This window comes from Schistocerca americana, chromosome 9, assembly GCF_021461395.2.
Source record: "Schistocerca americana isolate TAMUIC-IGC-003095 chromosome 9, iqSchAmer2.1, whole genome shotgun sequence".
In the NCBI taxonomy this organism is placed as follows: domain Eukaryota; kingdom Metazoa; phylum Arthropoda; class Insecta; order Orthoptera; family Acrididae; genus Schistocerca; species Schistocerca americana.
In genome coordinates, this window is record NC_060127.1 from 211940870 (window position 1) to 211954637 (window position 13768).

At 43.6% G+C, this 13768-nt stretch overlaps 1 protein-coding gene across 1 annotated transcript in view; it reads left to right on the forward strand.

The window, feature by feature from the left end:
* Positions 1–13768, forward strand: part of LOC124551356 (arylalkylamine N-acetyltransferase 1-like) — a 71602-nt gene that overhangs the window by 27044 nt on the left and 30790 nt on the right. The window contains exon 3 of the mRNA XM_047126390.1: positions 10136–10302. Within this exon, the coding sequence (XP_046982346.1) occupies positions 10136–10302 (167 nt within the window). The remainder of the gene's footprint in view (positions 1–10135; positions 10303–13768) is intronic.

The window sequence follows — 13768 nt, forward strand, 5'->3', positions numbered from 1 at the left end:
CTATTCCGTGTACCAGAGCAAAAATTGTGGCCGCGCTGCACTCCAAAGGGAACATACCACGTTCAATAGGGTTGCTGCCCTACAGTTCCTTAGAGAAGGGTTGAGTCATCCAGGGGGTGTCAGCAGTCTCTAAACACAGCCTTCCAACTTTCTTGACGAAAGAAGACGATGTAGGTATTGCACAAATCGAATCAAGAACAGCTGCTGAGATGAGTAACGTAGAGGTAGATATCCTCTCCTCGGAGTAGTGGAGCAACTTAAATCACTTAATGATAGTAAGTCCTCCGGTCCAGCCTGTATACTAGTTAGGTTCCTTCCAGAGTATGCTGATGCAATAGTTCCATATATAACAGTCTTATACAACCGTTCGCTCGACGAAAGATCTGTACCCAAAGACTGGAAAATTGCACAGGTCACACCAATATTCAGGAAAGGTAGCAGGAGTAATCCACTAAATTACAGGCCCATCTCATTAACGCCATTATGCAGCAGGATTTTGGAACAGATATTGTGTTCGAACATTATCAACTACCTCGGATAGAACGGTCTATTGACACACAGTCAACATGGAACTAGAAAACATCGTTCTTGTGAAACCCAACTAGCTCTTTATTCACATGAAGTGTTGACTGCTATTTACAAGGGATTTCAAATTGATTCCCTATTTCAATATTTCCAGAAGGCCTTTGACACTGTACCAAGCAAGCGGCTTGTAGTGAAATTTCGCGCTTATCGAATATCGTCTCAGTTATGTGACTGGATTCGTGATTACGTTTCAGGAAGGTCACAATTCGTAGCAACAGACGGATAATCATCGAGTAAAACAGAAATGACTTCTGGCGTTCCCCAAATTAGTGTTATACGCCCTGCAGTTCCTTATCTATATAACAACGAGTTTGGGAGACAATGTGAGCAGCCGTCAGATGATGCTGTCGTTTATCGACTAGTAAAGCCATCAGAAGATTAAAACAAATTCCAAAATGATTAAGGAAAGATACCTGTATGGTGCAAAAGTTGCCAACTGATAATAAACAATGAAAAGTGTTAGGTCATCCACATGAGTGCCGAAAGGAAACCGTTAAACTTCGGTTACACGATAATCAGTCAAATCTAGAGGCCACAAATTCAGTTACATATCTAGAAATTACGATTGCGAATAAGTTAAATTGGAAGGAACACGTAGAAAATGTGGTTCGGAAGGTTGACCAAAGAATGCGTTTCGTTCGGAGGACACTTAGAAAATGTAACAGATCTACTAAGGAGACTGTCTACACCACGCTTGTCCGTCCTCTTTTAGAATACTGCTACGAGCTGTGGGATCCTCGCCAGATAGGATTGACGGAGTACATCGAGAAAGTTCAAAGAAGTGCAGCAGGTTTTGTATTGTCGCGAAATGGAGGGAGAGTGTTACTGACATGATGCAGGATTCGGGGTGGACGACATTAAAACAAGGGCGTTTGCCGTTGCGGCGGAATCATCCCACGAAATTTCAATCACCAACTTTCTCCTCCGAATGCGAAAATATTTTGCTGACGCCGAGTTACACAGGGAGAAACGGTCGTCATAATAAAATAAGGGAAATCAGAGCTCGCACGTCTAACAACCCAACCACAACAAAGGTCAAAATTTAATAATGATTATGGTGTTGCTCACGCTGCTAAATACTGCATTTTCGGGCAACAACAAAGTTATTATGTGGCAGGTGTCATTAGAGCACAGTTAATAAAGTCATTTCATGTAATAATGAATAAACTAGGCACTCATCTTTTCGTGTTTCCCCCGCTGGTCTCGTTGTAAAGTCATGGCTCAATCGTCGAAAATCTAAGTGGTGATGATTCCAAGCTCGGATGCAAAGGGGCCTAGGTTTTATTCTACGATATTCAAAAGTTTTGTAGATGCGCTTCACAAACTATTCTTGAAGATTATACTTTTGCAGGAAAATGGTGATGTAAAAGAGTAATCAGCACTCCGAATTTAAGTTACACTTCTTTTTAATTACTTTTGCTGCAATATCACGTAACACACAAAACATCACTTCACAATATAAAACATACTTGAAAACATCTTGAAACGTCCCCTTAGCAAAACTAATTGATTACTGTGCTGATAAACCTCTTACATTATTTGATTTTCAAACAGCTGAGCAAAACTGAACGCACTCAGACATTTCGCTCTTTACGTATTCTGATCAGCACTAAACTGACACACAATATTTTTAGCGCAACGCAATCTGACTTTCAAAAATCCCTACAAAAGAATGGCCCTGACTGACACTAACCCATACCTTTCACAAATAACTTACCTCACCAAAAATCTTCGTTACTGGAACTACTGCAATACAGCGAGCGCCACTACTGCCAGATAAATAATAGATTCAGACTACTGAAGGCACTAACTACTGATAGGCATAGTTAGCAAATGAAAGATTTTGATAGAGAACAAACAATGTATTTACCTTAATAGTGTTCAAAAGTCATAATATATATAGCAGTTCATGACATCCAGTCTTACAAATTTCAAAACTCCGCCATTTCTCTCCTCACATCCACCACTGCTGGCGGCTCACCTCCAACTGCGCAACGCTACGCGCTGTTAACAGCCAACTGCCCAACACTACAATAGCCAACAACAATGCAAACCAGCCACAGACTGCACACAGCACAGCCAGTGATTTTCATACAGAGCGCTACGTGGCGTTACCAATATAAAAACCTAAACGGCGTTACCAATATAAAAACCTAAACGGCCTACTTACAGTCTTCCTCACTGTTAAAGTTCACATTTTATAAACTGGCTACAATATGCGTCTTTCCAAGATGACGTCCAAGACTTGACTTTCTCAAGGTCCGACTCTCTAACTAACTGCTTACGCGCCCAAAAATGAAGAGTTACAAGTACGTCAAAGATCATAGTGACAAAAGAAAGAATACACACAAGAATAATATCATTGCAATATAAACATATCGATGAATCAAAGTACTTCTACATTAATGAAATCAAATCTGAATGTTGTCTCAGAAATATGTCAACTACTTTACAGAAATACAGTAGAATATTACTGGTATCGAGAGGTTCAGGTGAGGTGCCGTAATGGTTACGTAATTCAAGTACCATTACGCACAGGAAAGATATAAGTGTTCGTTTCTTCCGCGCGCTGTAAGATATTGGAATAATAGAGAGTATCCATGTAGATGTAGATGTAAGGTGACGAGAAACTGTTGCACATCGTACTGCAAAATGCCTGAAAATGATTGCCGCTAGGGAAGGGGTGGTTTCTTTGAGACCCCTTTTGCCACCCCCTGAGCCTTTTCCGTGTCTGTTCTGAGCTGCGGTGTGTCTGAAATGTTTTCCTGGGCGAACCATAAGGAAACCGCCTGACTGGAACGCTGGGCACTGCGGTTCTGATTACAGTCACAGAAGCGACAAAAGGATGGGTGAAAGTGGGTAAGGGCAGAGGGTTAACGACCTTCCCATCCTCTGACACGCCCACGATGGAGTTCGGTACAACGTTTTGAGAAATTTGGTGCCAATATGACATCATTAACCCACCTTACAATCAGTTTAATAAGTCACAGCTGCAAAATACTAACGTGAATTCTTTAAAGACGAATGGAAAAACTGATAGAAGCCGACCTCGGCGAAGATCAGTTTGGATTCCGTAAAAATGTTGGAACACGTGAGGCAATACTGACGCTACGACTTATCTTAGAAGAAAGATTAAGGAAAGGCAAACCTACGTTTCTAGCATTTGTAGACTTAGAGAAAGCTTTTGACAATGTTGCCTGGAATACTCTCTTTCAAATTCTGAAGGTGGCAAGGGTAAAATACAGGGAGCGAAAGGCTATTTACAATTTGTACAGACAGCAGATGGCAGTTATAAGAGTCGAGGGGTATGAAAGGGAAGCAATGGTTGGGAATGGAGTGAGACAGGGTTGTAGCCTATCTCCGATGTTATTCAATCTGTATATTGAGCAAGCAGTAAAGGAAACAATAGAAAAGTTCGGAGTAGGTATTAAAATCCATGGAAAAGAAATAAAAACTTCGAGATTCGCCGATGACATTGTAATTCTGTCAGAGACAGCAGAGGACTTGGAAGGGCAGTTGAACGGAATTTACAGTGTCTTGAAAGGAGGATATAAGGTGAACATCAACAAAAGCAAAACGAGGATAATGGAATGTAGTCGAATTAAGTCGGGTGATGCTGACGGAATTAGATTAGGAAATGAGACACTTAAAGTAGTAAAGGAGTTTTGCTATTTGGGGAGCAAAATAACTGATGACGGTCGATGTAGAGAGGATATAAAATGTAGACTGGCAATGGCAAGGAAAGCGTTTCTGAAGAAGAGGAATTTGTTAACACCGAGTATAGAATTAAATGTCAGAAAGTCGTTTCTGAAAGTATTTGTATGGAGTGTAGCCATGTATGGAAGTGAAACGTGGACGATAAATAGCTTAGACAAGAAGAGAATAGAAGCTTTCGAAATGTGGTGCTACAGAAGAATGCTGAAGATTAGATGGGTAGATCACATAACTAATGAGGAGGTGTTGAATAGCATTGGGGAGAAGAGAAGTTTGTGGCACAACCTGACTAGAAGAAGGGATCGTTGGTAGGACATGTTCTGAGGCATCAAGGGATCACCAATTAAGTATTGGAGGGCAGCGTGGAGGGTAAAAATCGTGGAGGGAGACCAGGAAATGAATACACTAAGCAGATTCAGAAGGATGTAGGCTGCAGTAGGTACTGGGAGATGAAGTTGGCACAGGATAGAGTAGCATGGAGAGCTGCATCAAACCAGTCTCAGGACTGAAGACCACAACAACAACAACAAAACATACTGTTTTGAGTGCCGCCGAATACGAGGATGACGTCGCAGGGTGCCGCGCCCATGCACCACTCGGCACCTTTGAGCCAAGTTTCAATTTCGACTACCAATGGGAGACAATTACAGGGTGTCAAAAACATTGACCCTCCGTGTTACGCAGTGTAGTTCGTGATCAAGGCTGATTTCACATTGAATCCTGCTTCATATACACTGAAGAGCGAAGGAAACTGGTACACCTACCTAATATCGTGTAGGGCCCCCGCGAGCTCGCAAAAATGTCGCAACACGACTCGGCATGGACTCGACTGATGTCTAAAGTAGTGCTGGAGGGAACTGATTGAGACACCCGCTGGGCAGAACAGGTGATTAGGATTGTGGAAAGGGCCAAATAAGGTGTCGGTCAGGTTCACTCAAAATTGTAACTTATTGTAATTTAATAACAGCTTTAAACCACGACGGCACATAGCCGTACCTTTAGAATGAGTTTAAAAAAAAAAAAAATTCCTTCACGCATGAAGGCCTCCAAACAAGAAATTTTAAAAATCAACAAGATAAAATGAAGTTAAAATTGTGGTGTCACCGCCAGAAACCACACTTGCTAGGTGGTAGCCTTTAAATCGGCCGCGGTCAGTTAGTATACGTCGGACCCGCGTGTCGCCACTATCAGTGATTGCAGACCGAGCGCCGCCACACGGCAGGTCTATTCTAGAGAGACTCCCTAGCACTCGCCCCAGTTGTACAGCCGACTTTGGTAGCGATGGTTCACTGACTACATACGCTCTCATTTGCAGAGACGGCAGTTTAGCATAGCCTTCAGCTACGTCATTTGCTACTACCTAGCAAGGCGCCATATTCAGTTACTATGTCTTCTGAACAGATAATATTGTGAATCATGTACCGTCAAGAGCGACGTTCATCATTAATGGATTAATGCTAAGTATCAAACTAATTACGTCCGCTTTCTGAATTCTCATGCCTTGTCATGTTCCAGACCTCACGTCAGTATAGTTCTTCCCTCCTCACGCCAGCCTGCGTGAGCTAAAACGCGTGCATTTCGGCCTCCACTAGTAACACGGTGTTGGCTCTTCTGCCAACACAAAAAAAATAGCAAATAAAATAATTAAAATATATTTTTATTACAGCTAGTTTGAAAGCCTCAAGGCATAAGTGGATAGAAAAACAAACAAGAAGCAATATAACTGCCGATGGCCCACAGTAAAATTTTGACGATTTTAAAATAAATTAGCATAACCATCGAAAGAAGAAATATTACATGTTATCAACAAATCAAAGACAGGAAAAGCCCCTGGACCGGATAAGATACCAAATGACATCCTGAAACTCATAGGAATAGACCATATAGATATATTTGTACAATTGTTTAATGATATTTATAATTCGGGAATTATTCCTAGGGATTGGTTGACATCTACCTTTGTTACATTACCCAAAAAGGCTAATGCCAAAACTTGTAATGATCACCGTACAATAAGCTTAATGAGTCACACCTTAAAGATATTTCTAAAAGTTATACACCAACGAATATACAAAAAAGTAGAAGAAGGTATAAGTGAAACACAATTCGGTTTTAGAAGTTCCCTCGGTACAAGAGAAGCATTGTTTGCTTTTAACATTTTAGCGCAACGATGTATGGAGGTTAACCAGCCACTATATGTGTGCTTCCTGGATTATAATAAAGCATTTGACAAAGTTCGTCATGATCATCTCATAGAATTGTTAGAAAAGAAAACACTTGATAAGAAAGACATCCGCATTATATATAACCTCTACTACAATCAAACCGCAACCGTGAAGGTAGAAAATGAGTTATCGAATGATATAGAAATAAAGAGGGGTGTGAGACAAGGTTGCGTTCTCTCACCCTTATTGTTTAATATGTATTCAGAAGACATAATCCAGGCAGCTCTATCAGATGAAATAGCTGGCATTAAAGTGAATGGGCTAAACATTAACAATGTTAGGTTTGCTGATGACACTGCACTACTAGCTGGAAACCTCAAAGATCTACAATTACTTCTTGACAAAGTGGCAGAAAAAAGTGAAGAATTTGGCTTGACTCTTAACGTAAGCAAGACTAAGTTCATGGTGATATCTAAAACACACCAACAAGAAAATCTTACAATCAATAGGGAAAGAGTCGATCAAGTACGTAAATTTAAATATCTCGGAACAATTGTAAATGAGGAGATTGAAAGCTCAGAAGAAATTAAATCGAGAATAGGACAGGCCAGAAGTATCTTTAATAAGATGAAAAATGCATTCTGTTCGAGAGACATTTGTTTAAACACAAAAATGAGGTTGCTAAGATGCTATGTATTCTCAAAATTATTATACGGAATGGAAGCGTGGACATTGAAAAAGAAGGACATGAACAGTTTAGAAGCTTTTGAAATGTGGGCATATAGAAGAATACTTAGAATTAGTTGGGTGTCGAGGATTACTAATCAAGATGTCCTAACAAGAATGGGAAAGGAAAAAGAATTAATTAAAACTATTAAAGTAAGGAAGCTACAATATTTAGGCCATGTTATTAGGGGAGTAAATTACAAAATATTGCAAATAATAATAGAAGGGAAAATTTGTGGGAAGAGAACGAGGGGTAGAAGACGGACATCCTGGATTGACAATTTAAAAAATTGGTACAACTGTTCAACGTCAGAACTCCTTAGATCAGCCAAATCAAGATCAGAAATTGCCATGATGACAGCCAACCTTCTTAGAGGAGACGGCACATGAAGAAGAAGAAGCATAACCTTCCAAAGGCAGAAGGCCGATGGCCCACAATAAAATTTTGATGATTTTAAAATAAATTAGCATAACCTACCAAAGGCAGAAGGCCGCAATGTTTAAGCTTGAAAGGTAATTTTAAGAATAATGTCCAGGGCTGAAGGCCCACAATTAATTTTCCAAAATTAAGAAATACATAAAATCCAGTAAAATCATGAATTTTTAAATCAGTGGCTATGATAGATTATAAACAGACAATTAAATACCAGTGAGAAGGACACTAAAGGCAGCGGTACTCAGAAGCCTCCAGGGAGGTCGGTCTGTCCTCGTTCATTTAGGTGAGACAGGTGGTGAGCCCAGCTGCACTTGATCCATCGGTAACCTAACCGACAAAACGACTTGCTTGCCACCAATCGGTACATGAGAATTCTAACACAAAATGTTACTAACGTGATTATCCACAATGAAATATGTGTTAAGCTGTCAAAACTACACACCACGTTGGACAGCGACAACAGATGAGGAAAGGACGCTGCATGAAATTACGTGCCGGCCGGTGTGACTGAGCGGTTCTAGGCGCTTCAGTCTGGAACCGCGCGACCCCTACGGTCTCAGGTTCGAATCCTGCCTCGGGCATGGATGTGTGTGGTGTCCTTTGGTTAGTTACGTTTAAATAGTTCTAAGTTCTATGGGACTGATGACCTCAGAAGTTAAGTCCCATAGTGCTCAGAGCCATTTGAACCATTTGAAATTACGTTAGTGGGCAGGGCAGGTAACCGGAACACTAACGGCGGCCACAAGGCAGAAAATCCCGCTGGTGCACTTTAATTGTGGTCAATCAATATAGTTAATTAGCGGCTAAATTTCAGCAATAGAAACACTCTGTGTTGCTCACAGGAAAACCTCCCCAACAGCGAACTACCGAAACGAACTACACAACGTGAATGGACGTGGCTCGAGTACTTGAAACCATTACCCAACATTGACGTCCTGGGTCGGTGAACCACGAAGTTCGTACCGATCGGACAGCTCCACACACGCTCCGACACTGCGCAGGGACCGCCAGCGGATCCAGCCGACTGTACCGCGCGGAGATAACTTCCCTGGTCCGCAGCAACCGACCGACTCACCGCAGACCCCCTAGCCAGAAACCACATGCACAAAACCAAAGATGGTACACGGTGCAAATATCGATACACATCGTTGCAGCCATACGTAGAAGGAAGAAGAACCACGACGTAACCGCAACAAGGGCGGGAAACCAAACCCAGATAGGCAGTGAAGCCCACGAAAACGCATAGTTGGGATAGCATGATACCACGAATCCTGCAGGGCTGTCCATAAATCCGTAAGAGTACGAGGGGGTGGAGATCCCAGATACCCTCAATAACGGGAGTTAGGTAGCCAGTGGAAGTGTTTAAACTCATAAGAGTATTCCTGGAGTTACTCTGTAGCAATTCTGGATGTGTGGAGTGTCGCATTGTGCGGCTGGAATTCCCCAAGTCCGTCGGAATGCACAATGGGCATGAATGGGTGCTGGTGATGATCCAGGGCGCTTACATACATGTCGACTCAAAGTCGTATCTAGAAGTATCAGGTGTCCCATATTACTCCAACGGCACACGTCCCACGCCCCACACCGTTACAGATCCTCCACCAGCTTGAACAGTCCCCAGCTGACACGCAGGGTCCATGGATTAAAGAGGTTATGTCCATTTCCGTACACGTCCATTCGCTCGATAGACTCGTCCGACCAGGCAACATGTTTCCAATCACCAACAGTTCGATGTTGGCGTTGATGGGCCCAGGCGAGGATTAAAGCTTTGTGAATTTACGTCAGTGGCCAGGCCACGTAACCAAGGGTACACGAGTGGGCCTTCGGCTCCGAAAGCCCATATCGATGATGTTTCTTTGAATGGTTCGCACACTGACACTTGCTGATGGTCGGGCACTGGAATCTGCAGCAAGGGTTGTACTTCTGTCACGTTGAACGATTCTCTTCAGTTGTCGTTGGTCCCGTTCTTTTACTGACCGCAGCGAGGCCGGAGATTTGTTGTTTTATCGGATTCCTGATATTCATGGTGCACTCGTGAAATGGTCGTACGGGAATATGCCAACTTTATCGCTACCTCGGAGATGCTGTGTGCATCACCCGTGCGCCGACTATAACACCACTTTCAAACTCAATTAAATCTAGAATGAGATTTTCACTCTGCAGCGGAGTGTGCGCTGATATGAAATTTCCTGGCAGATTAAAACACTGTGCTGGACCGAGACTCGAACTCGGGACCTTTGCCTTTCGCGGGCAAGTGCTTAAATCTTGATAATCTGCCATTGTACCAGCAGTTACCGATCTAACAACTGCGCCAGACTCTTATCTTATGCAGGCATTGCTGAACGCAGCTCCATATTCTGACTGTGTACATGCCTCTGTATTCGAATACGCATAACTATACCAGTTTCTTTGGCGCTTCGGTGTATGTGCACCGCGAGATTCCTACTCCTACGCCACACAGTTTCAGTACAACAGATTAGTGTGTGTGTCTCTCTCTCTGTGCCGGCAGGCCTGTCACTGCAGGCGGTGGACGTGGAGACGGGAAGGCTTCTGGGAGTCATCGTGAATGGTCTGCACCGAGCGGGGCACGAGGAGGAGAACGTCAGGAGGGCAGAGAAGTTGCGGGAGCCGGCATTCCGCGAGATTCGTCGCTTCCTCACCTTCGTCGATCTCCAGGTGACTGCCCTGCGTTCTTGTACGTGTTGTCGTGTGATCAGTAGTCCTGATGTGTACACAGTGATGTTACAGCTGAAGATGTTGACCATCCAACACTGATTGCAGTGTGTCCGGAATCAGTACGGTCAAAATTTTGCAGATGGTAGAGGAATCTAATATCTAGAGAAATGGGTCAGATCTCCCTTATCTTTCCGCCTTTCCTGACTTTTCATGTTATATTGCAATTCTCAACCTCTTTATGCTTTTAGCCTCCCGGAATGAAGCCAGCCATTGTATTCTTACATGATTAACATTGATATGGGTCTATACTTCTTACTGCTTTTCCCAGCCAGCTAATTTTAAAATTGTTTCCGGCAACGGCCAACACAGAGAGAAATTAATAAAGGGATCGCAGAAAGATGCTGGCGTACCTCTCACTATTTGTACTGTGAGGGACAGTGGTGGTGGCGCTGGTGATAAATTCCTGTGGTACCAAACTGTTCAGGTCGTCGGTATCTAGGCTCACACACTACTTAATCTAACTTAAACTAACTTACGCCAAGGACAACACACACACCCATGCCCGTGGGAGGACACTAACCTCCGACGTGGGGACCTGTGAGAACCATGACAAGGCGCCCCAGACCAAGCGGCCAATTTGAGGGACATATCCCTCCAACTGCGAATAAAAGTCGTGAAGTACTAATTTCCGCCAGTTATTTCAGCTTAATCAATCTAATAGCTAGCTCCTTATTTAGGTTTCTGTGCCTCGATTTGTAAACCGGAACCTTTATAGGATCACTTTGCCTAACTATATTTGTCCAGCAGTTTAACACCCTTTTTTCCTTTGGATCAAGTTGGCGCATCAAGTTCAAATTTGTCACACACCTAACCCTTTGCTTCTTTGCGGCGTAAAAATTTAAGCTGCTAAATCAATTCATTCAAATGATTCGGTCATTTGTCACGTATTTTGATGTCGAAAACTCACTCATCAGAACCTGTAGGGTACCTCCCTTAGACGGAGAATAATGAAATTTGGCAAAAAGCAAGGTTTCACAGTACAAGTGTTAAATTGTAATTATATCACATTGAAAAACTTCTTGACATTGCAACATACACACATCAAAAAAAGTTTTGCATCAATCCGGTTCCCAGAACTCCAGAGTATACCCGTTGACTGTGGATGTTGTATCACAGACAGTTTCCATTTGACTGTTCAGAAGTGTCACTCAACCCGCCCAAAGATGTAAACAGCCATGCATGAGCAGCGCCTATTAGACATCTACATCTACATCCATACTCCGCAAGCCACCTGACGGTGTGTGGCGGAGGGTACCTTGAGTACCTCTATCGGTTCTCCCTTCTATTCCAGTCTCGTATTGTTCGTGGAGGGGGTCCGACAGCCGATCAGTTCCAGTCATTCCACCAGGAAGGAAGTTCACGGCTCGTGTTTTCTGTAGTTGAACCATGCCTAGATGGTCAATACCGCGGTTCGATCGCGTCCGCATTGATACTTTGTGCTAGGAAGGGCTCTCTACAAGATACAGAGAGACAGGAACTATCGATGACATGCCTCGCTACTACCTAAGGGCTTCTACTGCAGTGGATGACCGTTACCGACGGATTATGGCTCGGAGGAATCCTGACAGCAATGCAACCATGTTTAAACTGCGGTTCGTGCAGCCACAGGACGTCGTATTAAGATTCAAACTGTGCGCAATCGGCTGCATGATGCGCAACTTCACACCCTATGTCCATGGCGAGGTCCGGATTTGCAACCACGACACCATGCAGCGCGGTACGGATGGGTCCAACGACACGCTGAATGGACCGCTCAGGATTGATGAGCATACGCCTTCAACCAGACAATCTTTGGAGACGTGTTTAGGGGCAACCCATTCAGGCTGAACGCCTCAGACACACAGTCCGGCGAGTGCAGGAAAGTAGACATCACCTGCTGTTTTGAGGTTGGCATTATGTGGGGACGACGTACGCCTCTGGTGGTCATGGAAGGCGCTGTAACGGCTGGACGATACGTGAATGCCATCTTCCGACCAATAGTGTAACCATATCGGCATTTATGAACGACAGTTCGCGCCCCCATCGTGGACATCTTGTGAACGACTTCCTTCAGGATAAAGACATCGCTCGACTAGAGTGGCCAGACATGAACCCTATCTGACATGTCTGGGATAGACTGAAAAGGGCTGTTGATGGACGACGTGGCCCTCCAACCACTCTGCGGGATCTACGCCGAATCGCCGTTGAGGAGTGGGACAATCTGGAACTCGTGGATAGTATGCCACGATGAATACAGGCATGCAGCAATGCAAGAGGAGTTGCTACTGGGTAATAGAGGTACCGGTGTGTACAGAAATCTGGACCACCAGCTCTGAAGGTTTCGCTGTATGGTGGTACAACATACAATGTGTGGTTTTCATGAGCAATAAAAATGGCGGAAGTGATGTTTATGTTGATCTCTATTCCAATTTTCTATACAGGTTCCGGAACTCTCGGAACCCAGGTGATGTAGAACTTCTTTTGATATGTGTACATTGCATTCATTATACGTCAAAAGCATAACAGACGACTATTACTGAATGTAAACACAAAATGTATGCTGCTGCCATGTGTTAATAACTAAATATAAAATATTTTATCAAATCTTCTATATCTACATAAGCAAACATTAATAAACACCCATGTGCGACATCCTGATTTAGGTTTTCCGTGATTTTCCTAAATTGCTCCAGGGAAGTGCTTGGATGGTTTCTTTGAAAGGGCACAGCCGAATTCCTTTCCCATTCTTCCTTAATCCGATGGGAACGATGACCTCGCCGTTTGGTCCTCTCCCGCAAGTCAACCAATCAGCCAACCATTAATAAAACCGACAACGAACAGAGACGGACTCCTGACCTGAAATGGAGGAAAAAATGTCCTATAAACATCTGTCCGGAAATCGTTGCCACGGTAATGGCGCTGACGAATTCAAGTTCCTCTGATCACGTGCCGTGTTTTCCTTGTGAGTTATTGACACACTATACTGTAAGCAGCAGAATGGTCCGGTATTCATTTCAGGAACGAACCGAGGTGGCGTTTGTGTACGGCTAGGAGGATGGAAACGATCGTCAGGCAGCACGGGAATATGGCTCTAAGCACTATTGGACTTATCATCTGAGGTCATGAGTCCCATAGACTTAGAAATACTTAAACCTAACTAACCTAAGGAAATCACTCACATCCATGCCCGAGTTAGGATTCGAACCTGCGACCGTAGCAGCAGCTTGGTTCCGGACTGAAGCGCCTAGAACTGCTTGGCCACAGCGGCCGGCAGCACGGGAATACAAAAACAAGAACCCTCACTGGCATCAGACACATCGCACAACGTTTCAAGCCCTTTTTGGAGGTTTGCGTGATCGTGGGCCTTTCAGACAGACGATCGTGCATGGAGTCGGCGGACTGTGCGTACACCAGATTTGGAGGATCG